The following is a 14261-nucleotide window of genomic DNA, read 5'->3' on the forward strand; positions in this document are numbered from 1 at the left end:
TCATAAATGGGATCACCGGTAAACAAACCAAACCAAATGAAAAACAAATCTGGATAAAGTAAACCCTTTTTTTTTTTTCCTTACCTTAATTTTCTTCTAAGCTTGTTATGGGTTGTTACTGTGGTGCCCCAGTGTACTGAGATAATTGCACTGGATCGTTTATAGTCTAGTCTTTGTGGATATATTCTAGTTAAAGAAAACAACAGCTTAATGTAAACTGCTTAACCCTTTCACTCATGCCTCAGGCCCCAGCCTAGGAGTAAAAGGGTGACAACTTCTTTCAGCTTTGTGCATTATCTTTAGTTATCAAAATTCAAATAAGTTAAGTAAAAAAAAAAATACTGATTTCCAGGTAATTGATCTAATGTTAAAAACAATGCTTAGCAGAAACATTTACAGTAAACATCGCTAATTTGCAGCTCACTGAGAGAGAGCACAGAGAGAGATTTATAAGTACCCTGTAGTTTCTATTCAGACCTTTTTTTTAAAACTTTTTTTTTTTTAAATGCAAGCTTTATATACTTTTTAAGACAGAAAAATTGAGATGATACAAGTTATTGTCTTCTTAATACCTATTTTCGGAAAGTCCCTCAGAAACACATGAACAATAAACCAGAAATGGCCAGAACAGAGAGCATTAGAATAGAAATCAATAGAAAGCATTCGTACCAGGGTGTAATCTAACTCATCTCTGTATAGAAACCCATTAAGCATCTCTCTCCAAACCCAATTTATTTTGTCCAATAGTTCAGTCAGTAGTAAGCATGAGATAAAGTGCTACTATTCAAACATCAAAACACTATTAAAAAATAAAAATCACCCTTTAAAATGTATAAGCTTGCTAAATATGAAATAACACAACCAACAAACTGTCAGCCAGTCCGCAAAACCATAGTTCATACTATAGCAGACTAGAACAACAAATATCTTAGTGGCTTTTTTTTTCTTTTAAAAGAAAATAAAATGCCAATATTTTTAATTTAAAATTTCAGCATTTAATTTTAAAAAAGGTGAATTATCTCAAATTTACCACTGAGCTCCTGAGGAGCAAAACATACCAGAACTTACATCTTAAGCACCACCTCAAAACTTGTAGCTGGAGAATGAAATGAAAAGATGCAAACTCGTGGCAGCAACCTGCACAGGGATGAAATCCAGTGATAACAAACTGGTCTCCCTTGCAGAGTGCTAAACCAAAAAATATTTAAAAATCAGTTTCAATTTGTAACTGCAGTGGGATAACAGAGACCAGACAGAAAGGTTATACTGAAACCAACCAATCAATCGTTTCCCCCTTGTAACAGCTTCCCAGTCACCACTAATTATAATCCCTACACTTTCACACAAGATCCATGTCTAAGGAGCATGTTTTTCCCAGTTTTGATATTGGATCCTAATACTAAAAGCAGCAACAGAACAGAGAATTTTCAGTCTCAAGACAAAAGGTGAGTAATTAAATTAGCAAATACACCCAGCCAATGGGGGACCTGAGATATGAGCTGCAAGAATAATACAAGTGACATTAGAGGGCACTATTCCTGTGCTTTGTGAAAGTCCAAATATGCCCAATTTGAATTCAGACCATAACCCAATCCCTTCCTTAATCCTCAGGACTCAAGTCCCTGAAGATTGCCTGCATAGTGACTCTACAGTCAAAACTACAGCATATGTACCGGACAACCGGCTTTCGCTTGGAATTGGTGGATCTGTGGAGTTTTCATGCTCATGCTAATTTCCCTGAGCCACCAAACATCACCCACACACCTGCACACACACTGCAGAAGCATAAACATAGCACATAATGGAACTCCATGGCATACCTGGAGCTCCAGCATCTCTGTGCCAGACCTTCCCTACTTCCCATCTCCCTGGGCATTGCAACTGCAGCATCTCTGCTGCATCGTGGCCCTTCCATGGGTACCAGAAGGTTCTATGAAGGTCTCCATGTAACGCTGCTGGCTATATGGGCTCCATAAAATCCTCATGTTCCTTCCTCTCCCAACTGCGTTCTCACCCTTCCTCTAATAGATGGTGTGTCAGACTATCCTCAGATATTCTAGAAGTGTTATTGCTTTATCTGTAGGGGATGTAAGCTTTCAAGATTTAGCAGAGAAATACGGAAGAAACATCAGCTAGCATTAAATGGAGTGAGAAAGACACCCAGGGTTTCTGCTTTTCATAACTGGAAGAGTGTATATAAAAATAAAAGCAAGGTTTTTTTCTGCTTAAGACTTTCAAGTTCTTCAAATTACCAAACACTTCCAAATTCAGGATATGAATTCTTCAGCTCTCAGTTATTTGGCAAATCTAAAGCATTTTTTCTCTAAGTAGATTGGCTGACAATCTGTAGGTGGTTTATTACACGTTACCTGTATCTTATTTCACATTTAGCAAAAATAAAAAATGCCCCCAAAACGCTCAAAGCCCCACCCCCCACCCCCCTTCAAATCCACTTTAGACAAGAGATGGTAGTGGTAGTTTTCAGTCTGAACCTAAGAGGAAAACAAACTTGTAACATTATACATTGGCACAAAATTGTCGTAATATTGCTCTTATTTACAATGAAAACTTTTTTAAACTGGATTTGTAGCATGGAAGTGTTACAAACATACTCTTTCCCACACCCACCCGACATTTTTCCTAATCAAATGGTATGAAAATAATTATTCATAAAATCCAACAGTCATAACACCAATCACATATAGGTCTATAGGTCATTATGTCTGAAAGATACATTCATGTTTTGTACAGCATGAAACATACAAAAGCTTCTTTAAAAATCTCTCAAGGATGATACAGATCTTCATAACCCAAAGTAAAATATTTAGCAGTTTTGCTTTTTTGGCCATATAAAAATATTTTAAAGGCCATTTATACCACAACAGGTAGAAACACTTGAATGAATGACTTACGGTGCAGAAAGGCTTCAACGCTATGTTGTCTTTCCCAACCAGTTTTTGGTTACTGCTATCCTGGCTTTGGAGAAGCCCAAAAGCCACCAAATTGCTGGTGGCCAATTATCTAAGAATAGTTACTTTATTCCATTTCTCCCCGCCCACCCCCCAGTGCAACTAGTTAATACACTACAAATCAGCTTAGGTCAGAGCAGAGGAAGATTTTTTTTAAGAGACCTATTATTTGTGCCTGTGTTTGTAATCAAAACAGTAATGACAGAGGACCAATAAATATCCCACACATAATTGTGGTATAAATGGGTCTTTTGAACTCAAACTGCTTTGGCAACTTTACATAAGAATATTTAAATATGTGACATACCAACACTATATAATGTTGTTATAAGCTTCATTTCTGATTTCTCTCAGAAAAAAAAGGGCAAATGCTATTTAAATTTACAACTTGACTACAAAGAAAATTTATTTTAATAACAGAGATGAAATATTTAATTTTTTAGACATCAAGTGCTGAGTTTAAAATAACCTTCCAACTAGCCAGTATCTCAGCTAATAATCTCATCTCATGGAAGTTAAAGCTTGTACTTTCCTAAAGAAGAATTTTCTTTTGTTGTAAATGGCTTAAAATAAAACAGATTAAAGCTACCTTATTACTCTTTTTCAGTTTATCAGATCCAGAGATTCTTGTAAGGTTAATTTTTCACTGAGGGATAACATTGATTTAAGCATCAAATCTAGAAATATAAGCAACAGGGCCACAGGCCACCTCATATTATTTTGTTTTCTAAAAATATTTAAAACTCTCTCTTCCATTTGGCATCGTGGTTCATGTTTATTACTATGTCATAAGCCAGGATTTCACGTTGCCTGAATCCCTTTTGACTCGATAGTTCATAGCTGATCTCTTTTCAAACGTCCATAGAACATAGTATATTATATAATATATTTCTTCAATAGTTAAAAATTATATAGTGTAGAACTTTCCATTTTTACTCTATGCTCTATATAGCGTACAACAAAATTTACTGGATAAATGTTTTCAGGAAACCAATATAATAAATTAAAACTTTTAAATAGAGGGCACAAAGTTATGTTGACACAAGGCAGTCAAAGAAGTGACTGATTTTTTTCTTCCAGTGTATTACACTGGACACCTTGCTTCTGACTTGGTTTCTCCTATACTGGAAAAATATTTAAAAACTGGGATATTTATGTACCTTTAGAATGAGCTCAGATACTGTATCACAGACATTTCTTACAAATCTTCTACCTAATTAAATACAAAGCAACCCATACCAACTGGAACAACTTTTTACAGGCATAACAGAACATGACTGGGATCATTATGGAATTAAAGTTCTGGGACAACTTCATAGTGCTCTCCTCCCTTCCCCCCTACCCAAACAATTAAAAAAAAGAAGGCAGACCTGTACGAACATGGCTTGAAATAAACTATGAGAACTTAAAGTAACTGGTTAGCAGATAATAGAATTAAACCACATCTGATTGTAAGTTCAACTTTATCATCAGTGCTATTAAGGAGTTATGTTCTAACAGAGTAAGACAGCTATTCTTCTCAACAAAAGGATAAAGCAAAGCATCAGCTTCTAATGACCTACTAGCATTTCATAGTAAGCTGCTAGTAAGTTACTAGTTGGAAGGAAAGAAGGAATGTGTCAGATTTTTTCACATAATTACAACACAGCAGCATACAATGCTCATTCATTAAGTTGGCAGAGGTGCTTTTGCTACCAAGAGTAGCACACAGGTACTTGTATAAGGAAAGAGGGAATGGTATTTCCATGACCCCTTGTGGTAACACATTCCAAGCACCAAGGGCCGTTTAAAAATCTGAACCCATTAAGATAAATACGACAGGACAATACCACCCCCCCAGAGTCATGAGTGCCTTTCACTGGATGTACGCTGTAAGTCTCAAGGCACTTAAGGGGTTAAGACATAATGCATGCACTAGTTCCCATCACGTAATCTTAAGTCACATGAATCAGAATACACCAGTGTATGACACACAAGCTGTGTCAAAGAAATGCTGTTTATTTAACTTTTTTTTTTAATTTTATTGTTATTATTTTGTACAAGATGCTGGTAAGTGGGCATTATGCAGCTACTGCTGGGTTAACACAGACGCCAGCTTTCCTCTAACAACCAGCTGGTCTCTAGTAAGGGTGTAGGACAAAGTGTGCTGCATCAGTAGGCAGTGTGTATCTATCTAGTATCGGCAATATTGCTAATGTTGTAAAAAACAAAACAGTGAGAGTCTGTACATAGTAAATAAACCTAGCGCTGGAAAAAGACCATGGCTTAGTGTATTTTTTCATTTGTTTTTCATTTTTAAGAGACACGGGTGTAAAACAGAGTGAAATAATTCCAAGCCTTGTTTGTAGCAATTCAACCAGAAGCGCAGTATATGGCACTACAATGACATATCGTAGATCACCCTGAACACACTTAGTTCTTTCAGTTTATGGTTTGTTCGGAGCAAAGCACGAAAGTCTTTAAACAGATGAAGGTTAGAAGAGTTTCAGAGACTGATTTCGTTTCAACGTAAAGTGCAACAGTGCTGAAGTTTTCAAAGTCCTTTGTCAATTCTTTGCTGTACTTCACTATCGTTTCCTGCAAGCAGTATTATGGCACAAAGAATGCTGCCAGTTCATTAGAGAGGACAGGATTCCTCAAGTGATATCCTAGGGGTTGGGGTTTTTTTTTTTTGCTCTTTACTTATGCAGTGATGCTTGTAAAGGTTTAATAATTCCTTCTTCATACACCTTCAAAATAGCTTCACATACAAATCTGTATTGACTCTGAAAAGGAAAGCAGATTCAGTAAATAGAAAAGAAACATAATTGTGCCTTGTCATCTGGAGGCAGAAAAGGTCTCTGGGATTTTCCCATCCTGTTCTATTGACAGACCAAGAACTGTGCTTCAGAGTTAATGTAGGAAACACAAACCAACAGGAACTTTGTATTGGAACACCTTGTTTTTCAACAGCACAATAGGATGAACAGTACTGAAACATATACTGAAAGTCATACCCACAAAACCAGTACTACTGTTACATCATCACACATTTAGTAATTTTCTACATGTCATCACTGAAGTTTCACTGACCAAAGGTTTCCATGCACTTGGATTTAGAAGCTAGAGTTTCAAAGCACTTTTCCATACTTGGAGTAACGCTGGCATGTTACTGGAACCTCCCTCTCAGAATGTGATAAAGGAGAAAATTGTTCCATGTTTTCAAAAGCTAGAACTCTGATGTATTCAAGTCTAGCCCCTGCACATGTAGAGACCACTAATATTTTGGTTAAAACAAGTAATTGTACTAATAACAGCAATTAAATTAGAACATAATGAAGATAAAATGAAATAAAATCACTTTTATAGAGCACCACAACTACTGCTAAATGCTGTGTAATGGTGTGTATGCAGGACACAATGCCCTTTCAGTGCTATGGAATACCCCTCTCTATACTGTAACTAGCGATGTCAGATCTTAAATGGGCACAGTAACAGATTTATTGATAGAATGATTATTTACTGTACTGTTTCATGCATATTAAAATAGTTACATTTAAACGTATTTGCATAAAATACTTATTTTGCCCCCAGCACTCCTCGAGGGAGCCCCCAACTCTCCTCCTACACACACAGAGCAAAGACCCCTGCATGGGGACATCTTGTGGACACAGAGTGAATCTTTCGGGATACACAAAATAGGGAGGTGTGTGCCAAAGATTGAATTACACTAGCTAACGTAATGAAATCTTAATAAACAACCCACTGCAAGTTTTTATTGACCCTTCTCCCTCTTATGAAGTAAGCACCTGTGTTTCACTGATGCTTGAAAATTCTGGTTTCTCTAAGAAAAACAAAAAGACCAGAAGGTACTCAGCATGTGCCTTGAAAAAAAGAGATAAAGCCCTTACCTCTGCACCACCTCCTTTTACTAATAAACCTTTTCCTCTCTATATATGGTAGAGATATAGGCTATTCATATTGTATAGTCATCATAAACAGTAAGAGCCATCCTTTATTATTTTTCATGTATCATCATCTTCCTCATCCTTCCTATCCTAGTTGACTAATACAACTTTTTGTGGAACATGGACAGCAGTACTGAATGATAGATGACCTAGAAATGGAGGTCCATATACACTTTTTGTCAGTCTGAACAGTCTCTGAAGAACACAAAAGGTTTATTCAGATTTGATGAGAGGAACATCAGCAGTGACATTACAATTACTACAATGAGAAATTACCTTCAAGTAATTGTGAGAGATTCAATATTGGATCTAGTGCCTTTTCTTCTTCAAAAAACTTTGTCATTAAATGCTATAAAAATCATTTGCATGATGTTTGATTAGAATTTAAAAACTCAAAACTTATTAAAACCTGGAACAACTGAGAGTCCAAGCCTTTCTATCTCAAAATTATGAAACATTATAGGTCCAGAAACTAACATCTCATATATCAAACATGAAGACAGCACCAAAATAAACCTGGTGGCAAGTTCTTTTTTTTTTTTTTTTTTAGACTGGACACACTTAAAATTATTTTGATGTATCTTGCATCAACACATATTGTTTAAAATATTATTTCACTAAGTATTTCCCTTTAATTGAGTCACTACAGGGCAGGGTTAAGGCTTGTTTTCACTGTAACTAAGCCAACATAAAAATCACTGGACTGCATCACTGAAGGTTTTCTTGCATGTCTTCGATCTTTACGTGTTTGCCCTTTTATGCTACTCCCATTCTTGACACCTGGAATTTGTCTCCTGCTTTCCCCACTGAATACTTTGTACAGTATTGAAAAATCAACATTTTCTGACATTAATTTCCAGGTATCCCTGAAATAACTGCTCCTTTTTTCAAGTTTTCTTTCCAGAAATTTGAAGTATTACTCCTTTCCAATAGCATTAATTTATTCCTGCTTGGAGCCAAAACTACAGCTACATTGGCTACAGATGTCCTCTCTGCAATATGATCAACAGCAAGTACATTAAAAATCCACTTAATTATATGACTAGATAATAGGTAATTACTCTTCTGCAACACAGAACAGCAAATATGATACTCACAGGTGTTTGGATCATCATGGCTCTTTGATCTCTCATGGTTCTTACAATATCTAATGGATAAACAGGCTGATTGCACTCAATGAGACACATAGCTGTCTCCATAGTGATAAGAACTCCTGTCCGTCCAATCCCAGCACTGGAAAAAAACAAACAACAACAAAAAAAACAACTGGAAAATGTAACAAAGTGTCTGGAATAGAGTTCATACTTAAAGACTCTATATTCCTGAAAGGTGTTTAAAAAAATCCCTAACCTAATCCAAGACCTTCCTTCTCAAGGATACTCATGATTGATCATTGCAATTCCCATACTATTAGGGCAGGGGTTGGACAGATTGTGTCTGTCACTGGAAGCCTCCATCCTACCCAAACAATCAGTGCAGAATGTGAATCCTTTGAAGTCCCAGTTTTAACCCAGGAATTTGCTTGAGGTGAATTTAAAAGCAGGTATTTATTCAGATCATAGTATAATCCTAATATCTAGCCAGTACAAAGCACAGAGATAACTAGCATGTGCTGTGAGTTCTGTGTAAATTTGACCATTACTGACTGGAAGGACCGTTACCGGAATGTTGACCTGACCCAATAAAGCTATGTGTCTGTGTGCTCTTGAAGTGACCCATACCTTCATATTTCAGAGTAAGAAACAGAACACTTACTACAAAGCTTTGGAGGATGACAATTTTCTTAGCATTAAAAAGTACAAGAGAGATCTAACGTGTAGACTGAAAAGGTAAGTGTAACAACAAGCCCTTTCAAAATAAGAATACACAAAGCATACACATCTCAACATGGAGTATTTGTTAAGAGATCTTATATGAATCATCTTTGGTTTAAAAATAAAGCATATCTAAGGATTTAATCTGCACTGTTTCACAGGTACATACATTTTCCACAAGCAGCAGTCCTCAAAGACTGAATATTTAACCTTGAACTTCATAATCAGTTTTACGTATTTCCATAAATAAACAAATTAATTCTAAATTAGTTAATATAAACATGCCAAACTTTGAAACTTAACTGTTCTTATTTTGAAGCATGACTTCAAATTAATTGTGGCTAAACCACTACTATTAAATATTTGTCCAGAAGGTGGCATCAAAGCTACTATATATTTTGGTGATGTCATGAGAATTTTATGACAAGATGTAAATGTGCTGGTTACATAAAATTATTCAATAGCATTTTCTATTTCTAGGACTTATAGAATTTATATTCAGAATGCTTTATCAACTCCAAACAGGATCAGTATCTGTCAAAGAACCTTATGACTCATTTTACAACTTCAAAGGATTCAGAAAAGGGCACCAACACTGCTGGAAAGCGTGATAGCTTCTTTATGATAAATATCAGGCAGGCTAGAACTCCTAAGCCTGGAAAAATACATCATTGGCTGATGGAGTGGAACACTGAAACAGGTCATGAAAATCATGAAGGGCACAGACAGGGTGGGTGGTTCATCTAGAACAAGAATTAAAAACTGTTTAATGACACTAGTGGGAACCTTGTAAAAATAAAAACAAACATACAAACACAAGCTTGGAAACGAGTGTTTTACGTATTTCACCATAACACAAACCTTTCCAATCTTGTAAGGTTGTTGTCTTCCGTTCTCTCTCTGTTTTGTTTTTAAACTACTATTGTTACAAAAGAAGAGCCTGCTCTACTGACTTTTTGGATTTCCCATACTACAGCTGGTGGCTTAGTTCTGAAAACAAGCTTCATCATTTTGCTGCACTAATGCCTTGTCCTGTTTTACTGAACAGATGTTAAAAACAGCGTGCACACACCATATGGAGGAACCCCTGGCCCCCTTCAGCTAGTGGACTTTATTTATATTTCCCAACAGCCACCAAGTTAGGCCAATTAAGTAAATTATGTTAAACTCTGATATTCTCTCTCTTTCCTTCTGTGAAACACCTAACTCCTATAAATATCAGTATTGAAATGATGAGTGTGGAGCTGAACTGAAGCCTCATTTAGATGCAAGAATCATAGAATCATAGAATGGTCTGGGTTGGAAGGGACCCCAAGGATCATAGAGCTCCAACCCCCCTGCCACAGGCAGGGACACCAACCTCCAGGCCTGGATCTACACAAGGTTGGCCAGGGCCCCATCCAACCTGGCCTTGAACACCCCCAGGGAAGGGGAATCCACTACCTCTCTGGGCAGCCTGAAAGAAACTGTACTCTCCAAAGTCTCTGCACACTTACACACTTTACATTGTGAAAGTTGTATTTGGCTGACACTCTGACTACTTGTTAACAACCATATCAACTGAAACTGAGGAACAATATCATTTAAGACAGGGGCATTCTGCTACTCGTTTCCCAAGCTATTAAGATTCACCCTAACCAGCATAAAGCAGTAGAGAGAAAATCATTTGAATAAAATTTCTGATAAACAAAGTGTTAAAAAGAGAAGGCTTTTTTTTTCATTTTCAATAGATGTCTAGTTTACTTGTAGATCACATACTATTTACACTGATTTTATCCCTTAAACCTCTCAGCTTCTCTCTGAAACAGGAACGATGCACACCAAATCAGAGTCACTGACTGTCTGGGGAGTATTCAGGAATTTAGAGGTCAAATTTTATTCACAGAACTGCTGACCAAGAATTGGAATAGCACATGTTCATTAGAAGATATTTGGCAGAATGCATTATTATCGTTTACTAATTAGGCATTTTAAAGATTTTTTAATTCTCTATAGTAATGTAGAATGTGCTTAAAAACTACTGCACAGGAAAAAAAAATCTGAGTAACAGAGTTATTTTAATTCATGACAAAAGTGCATTGTTGAGAAAGATGTGTCATCTTAATGTATGCATCAAAATACCAGGTTTGCTAGAAAATACCTTTTATTTGATCACTGCATATAACACCCATGTTTTGTGCTACGGACTGTTTACACAGCTATTCTGGAGTATTAAGGAACAGTCAGCACGAGGAAAACCTTCCTAAGCATCTTTTGGCCATTTCTCTGAATTACACAGACTGTTAGCACAAGCTTTTAAAATGCAAACAAAAAACCTCAACAAAATCTCTGCACGGATCAATGCATGTAGATACTCCAAATTTTGCTTACTGAAACTTAATTACAATTTTAAGTAATTGTTTAATTTGTAGATGGAATTCTCCTGTCATTCCCAAAAAGGATACAATTAAATGTTTATTTCAACAGGAAAGCACAGAATGATAATTAAGTTCAGTTTGATGATTTAATAAAGTTGGAAAAAAATGGATACCTGCAATGAACAACAACAGGTTCTTCTCTGCCAGCCCTCTTCTTCCTCACAAGACACACAAAATCTAGGAAATCACTGGAATCATCAGGAACCCCATGATCAGGCCATGCTATATACTGGATTTGGGTTAGTTGGCGGCTTTCCTCTTTCTAATCAGAAACAAAAAGTTTATTCAAAGGTAAATAAATAAATAATGGGACCTGAATGATTTTAAAAGTATATTTACAGCATCTTATAATAAAAGTAGCTTCAGGTAACAAGCAGCACTTTATCAGTGTCACTCATTGCTCACCTTGGATTTTATAATTAGATTTATTTTCCTTAAAACCAGAAAAGATAATCTATGTATGGTTACATCTTCAACATGTTGAAAAAAATTACACACCATGTAATAGCAAAGCAGTTCAAGGACACCAATGGTATACCAAAACAGGCATCTCATCCGGTAACCCAAGCAGTGAGAAACAGATAGGTGAACTAAATTCCAGATAATAATTTCCAAACATTTCTGGCATTGAAACACTAGCTGAGGAAGCTCTGAAAAAGACACTTGCCCTGAAAATCAGACAATGCATGGTAAAAGGTCCTTGTTTATGTGTAGTCGCCAACTCCAAAATCATCTTTCTCTCAGCAGGATTTAGCTTCCATCTATTTGCTCATATTATCCAAGATGGAAAGCTGTTTGCCTCTAGAAAGACAGATTTTCAGTTGCAATAACAAAATACCTCTGGTGTCTCATGTTTTGAAAGCATGAAGGGAATAACAAGTTTCTCAACCTTTTTAATTACTTCTTTTTTTTTTTTTGGCCAGGGCATGAAAGACACTAGGAAGTACTTTTAGACAAATAATACATCTTTTATGTGATTTAAAACCAATTAATATGATTATGGAAACTGAATACTTGTGACATTTTGCCAGTGAAAAGTTTGTTATGATTCTAAGAGCAGAATTTATGCTAGGTAACTACATGGCAAAATGACTAGTTTTCTAAAGGTTTCTAAAAATAAACAGTTCTATATTAGTTATGCCACCAGGTTGAAAAGAAAGTCTGATTAAGATAAGTTTTAGACAGTTTATGAGGATTCCATGGATAAATACTTAAAATACATATAATGATTTTACCTCCAGATTAGTCAACGTCATTTCTCGAAAAACATAAGCAGGATTTCCTTCTTCTGAATGGCAGGTAATCTGGAAATTCCCATATGATGAGCTTCCTGATGGCTCTGGCCAGTACTGATGGCATTTAACCTAAGGTCAACACATTTTTAAAGATGCCTGTGTTTTAATGCAGAATATTATTGTCATTCTCTTAAATACCTTTGTTTATTAAAGACTATTTTGATCATTTTGTGATTACTATAAACTGACTCCCCAACCTGTATTACCTAATTGTTGTTCATAAAATAAAGGTATTGCAGAGGACACATGCACCAGCTTTTGAGGTTAGTTTAAATGAAAATGAATGCCTTTTATTGCTGTTAAAAAAAAAGTTTCTCTCTAAATCATTCTGGGCACTTGAATGAGAAAGAGGATGCTTTACAAACATTTCTGACTTCTAAAATCCTATGCTAATCTTCTCAAAGCATATTTATATGGGAAAAGAACAAAAGAAAAAAGATGATTGGCAACAAAAAAGTTGCTAATCTAATGCAGATATTAGGGGGGGTGCAGATGGTGGACTTCAGTTAAGTCATCAAATGTGAACAGAAACTTCAAACACTAAGATTTTAAGATATATTGCTTAAACACCTAATTGCAGAGGTCATTTCAGCTCAAGTGTACTTTTATTTTTCCAACCCACCTGGCGATTCTTTAAGAGCAGCCAGATTTGCAGACTTCCTGCTCCACTGAGACATCCCGGCATGCAGTGGGATAGTGATGTCAGTAGCCTCATGATCAGCTTTAGAGCAGGGAGTCTGCCTATGGGTATAAGACAGATAAGTCCTTTTATTTCATTCTTAAGCAGCTCTCCAAAGAACTCCATAAATATTACTGAAGGGTGGGGGAACCTCAGAGAACTGCTACTGCAAGTCTGTTCTTAGCAGATCTGCAAAGAACACTCAATTTAAAAGGGCACTTGTACTGAAATTTCCTCTAATCGTGTTTGTTTGGGATCAGAAAGCATCACGCTAATATTGAGTCACTGAAAAAATGGTTTTAAAATGCTGCAACTCCCCTTCAATTATTTCAATTCTGTTTAGAGGCCTGACTTCCCAGCAAATACATGGTTATTAAAAGGTAAAGTACATAGACAGCTGCACTACAGTCCAGGTTGTTCAGAACACCCACAACCTACTATAAATCCACGTTCAATAGAAAACCTGAATGTGGAGAAAATCTACTAAACTATTGTTCCAGATTGTTGTTTCTGTCCACACACTCAACCAGCCAGTGCTATCGGGAATGCTCCAGACTGCAAACCCCATAACTCTGCAATTACGTGTATGTGTACACAAATCTGGTGCATATGACCAGATTTGACTGTTTTGCTTGTCCCCAAAGGGCAAAGCTGCATAATAAAAAAAACCAAAACTATTAAGAAGAAACAATAACTTAAATAAAACAAACCCAAACAAACCATAATATATACCTGAGGCTTTTTACAGCACCATACACAATTATTTTTAGTCATTTATAACTCTACTTACTACTAGTGCTCTACTTCTACACATTTTTGTATGGAAATGACTTAAAGGACAGTGGCTCTTTTATATGTTTAAATAAATGTTTATAGTCACAGGAGAACGTTGTCTGAAAAGTTTTAGGTTTCAAGCTTATCAAGCATTTTCTTAATGACAGCTATCCAGCCATGGGATCTTAACACAACAAAGCTGTATTAGGCTGCCTTAAAAATTAACATATCTACATATCAAAGAATCATCTACATCTGATGAAACTTACTCGAGTTCCTTTATTTAAAGTTTAGAGGAAAAAAAATCCTCTGAAGGTATATTCTAGTTGCTTTTCACTTCACAATAAAGAATCAATCAAAAAAGTC

At 36.0% G+C, this 14261-nt stretch overlaps 1 protein-coding gene across 1 annotated transcript in view; it reads right to left on the reverse strand.

The window, feature by feature from the left end:
- Positions 1-4939: 4939 nt before the first annotated feature.
- PTPN4 (protein tyrosine phosphatase non-receptor type 4) overlaps positions 4940-14261 on the reverse strand; it is a 106788-nt gene continuing 97466 nt past the window's right edge. Inside the window, exons 24-27 of the mRNA XM_084265578.1 lie at positions 12383-12511; positions 11261-11409; positions 8014-8149; positions 4940-5734 (exon numbers count right to left, since the gene is read on the reverse strand). Of these exons, the coding sequence (XP_084121704.1) occupies positions 5648-5734; positions 8014-8149; positions 11261-11409; positions 12383-12511 (501 nt within the window). The 3' untranslated portion in view covers positions 4940-5647. The remainder of the gene's footprint in view (positions 5735-8013; positions 8150-11260; positions 11410-12382; positions 12512-14261) is intronic.

Source organism: Gallinula chloropus, assembly GCF_964237585.1.
Source record: "Gallinula chloropus genome assembly, chromosome: 5".
NCBI classification, from domain to species: Eukaryota; Metazoa; Chordata; class Aves; order Gruiformes; family Rallidae; genus Gallinula; species Gallinula chloropus.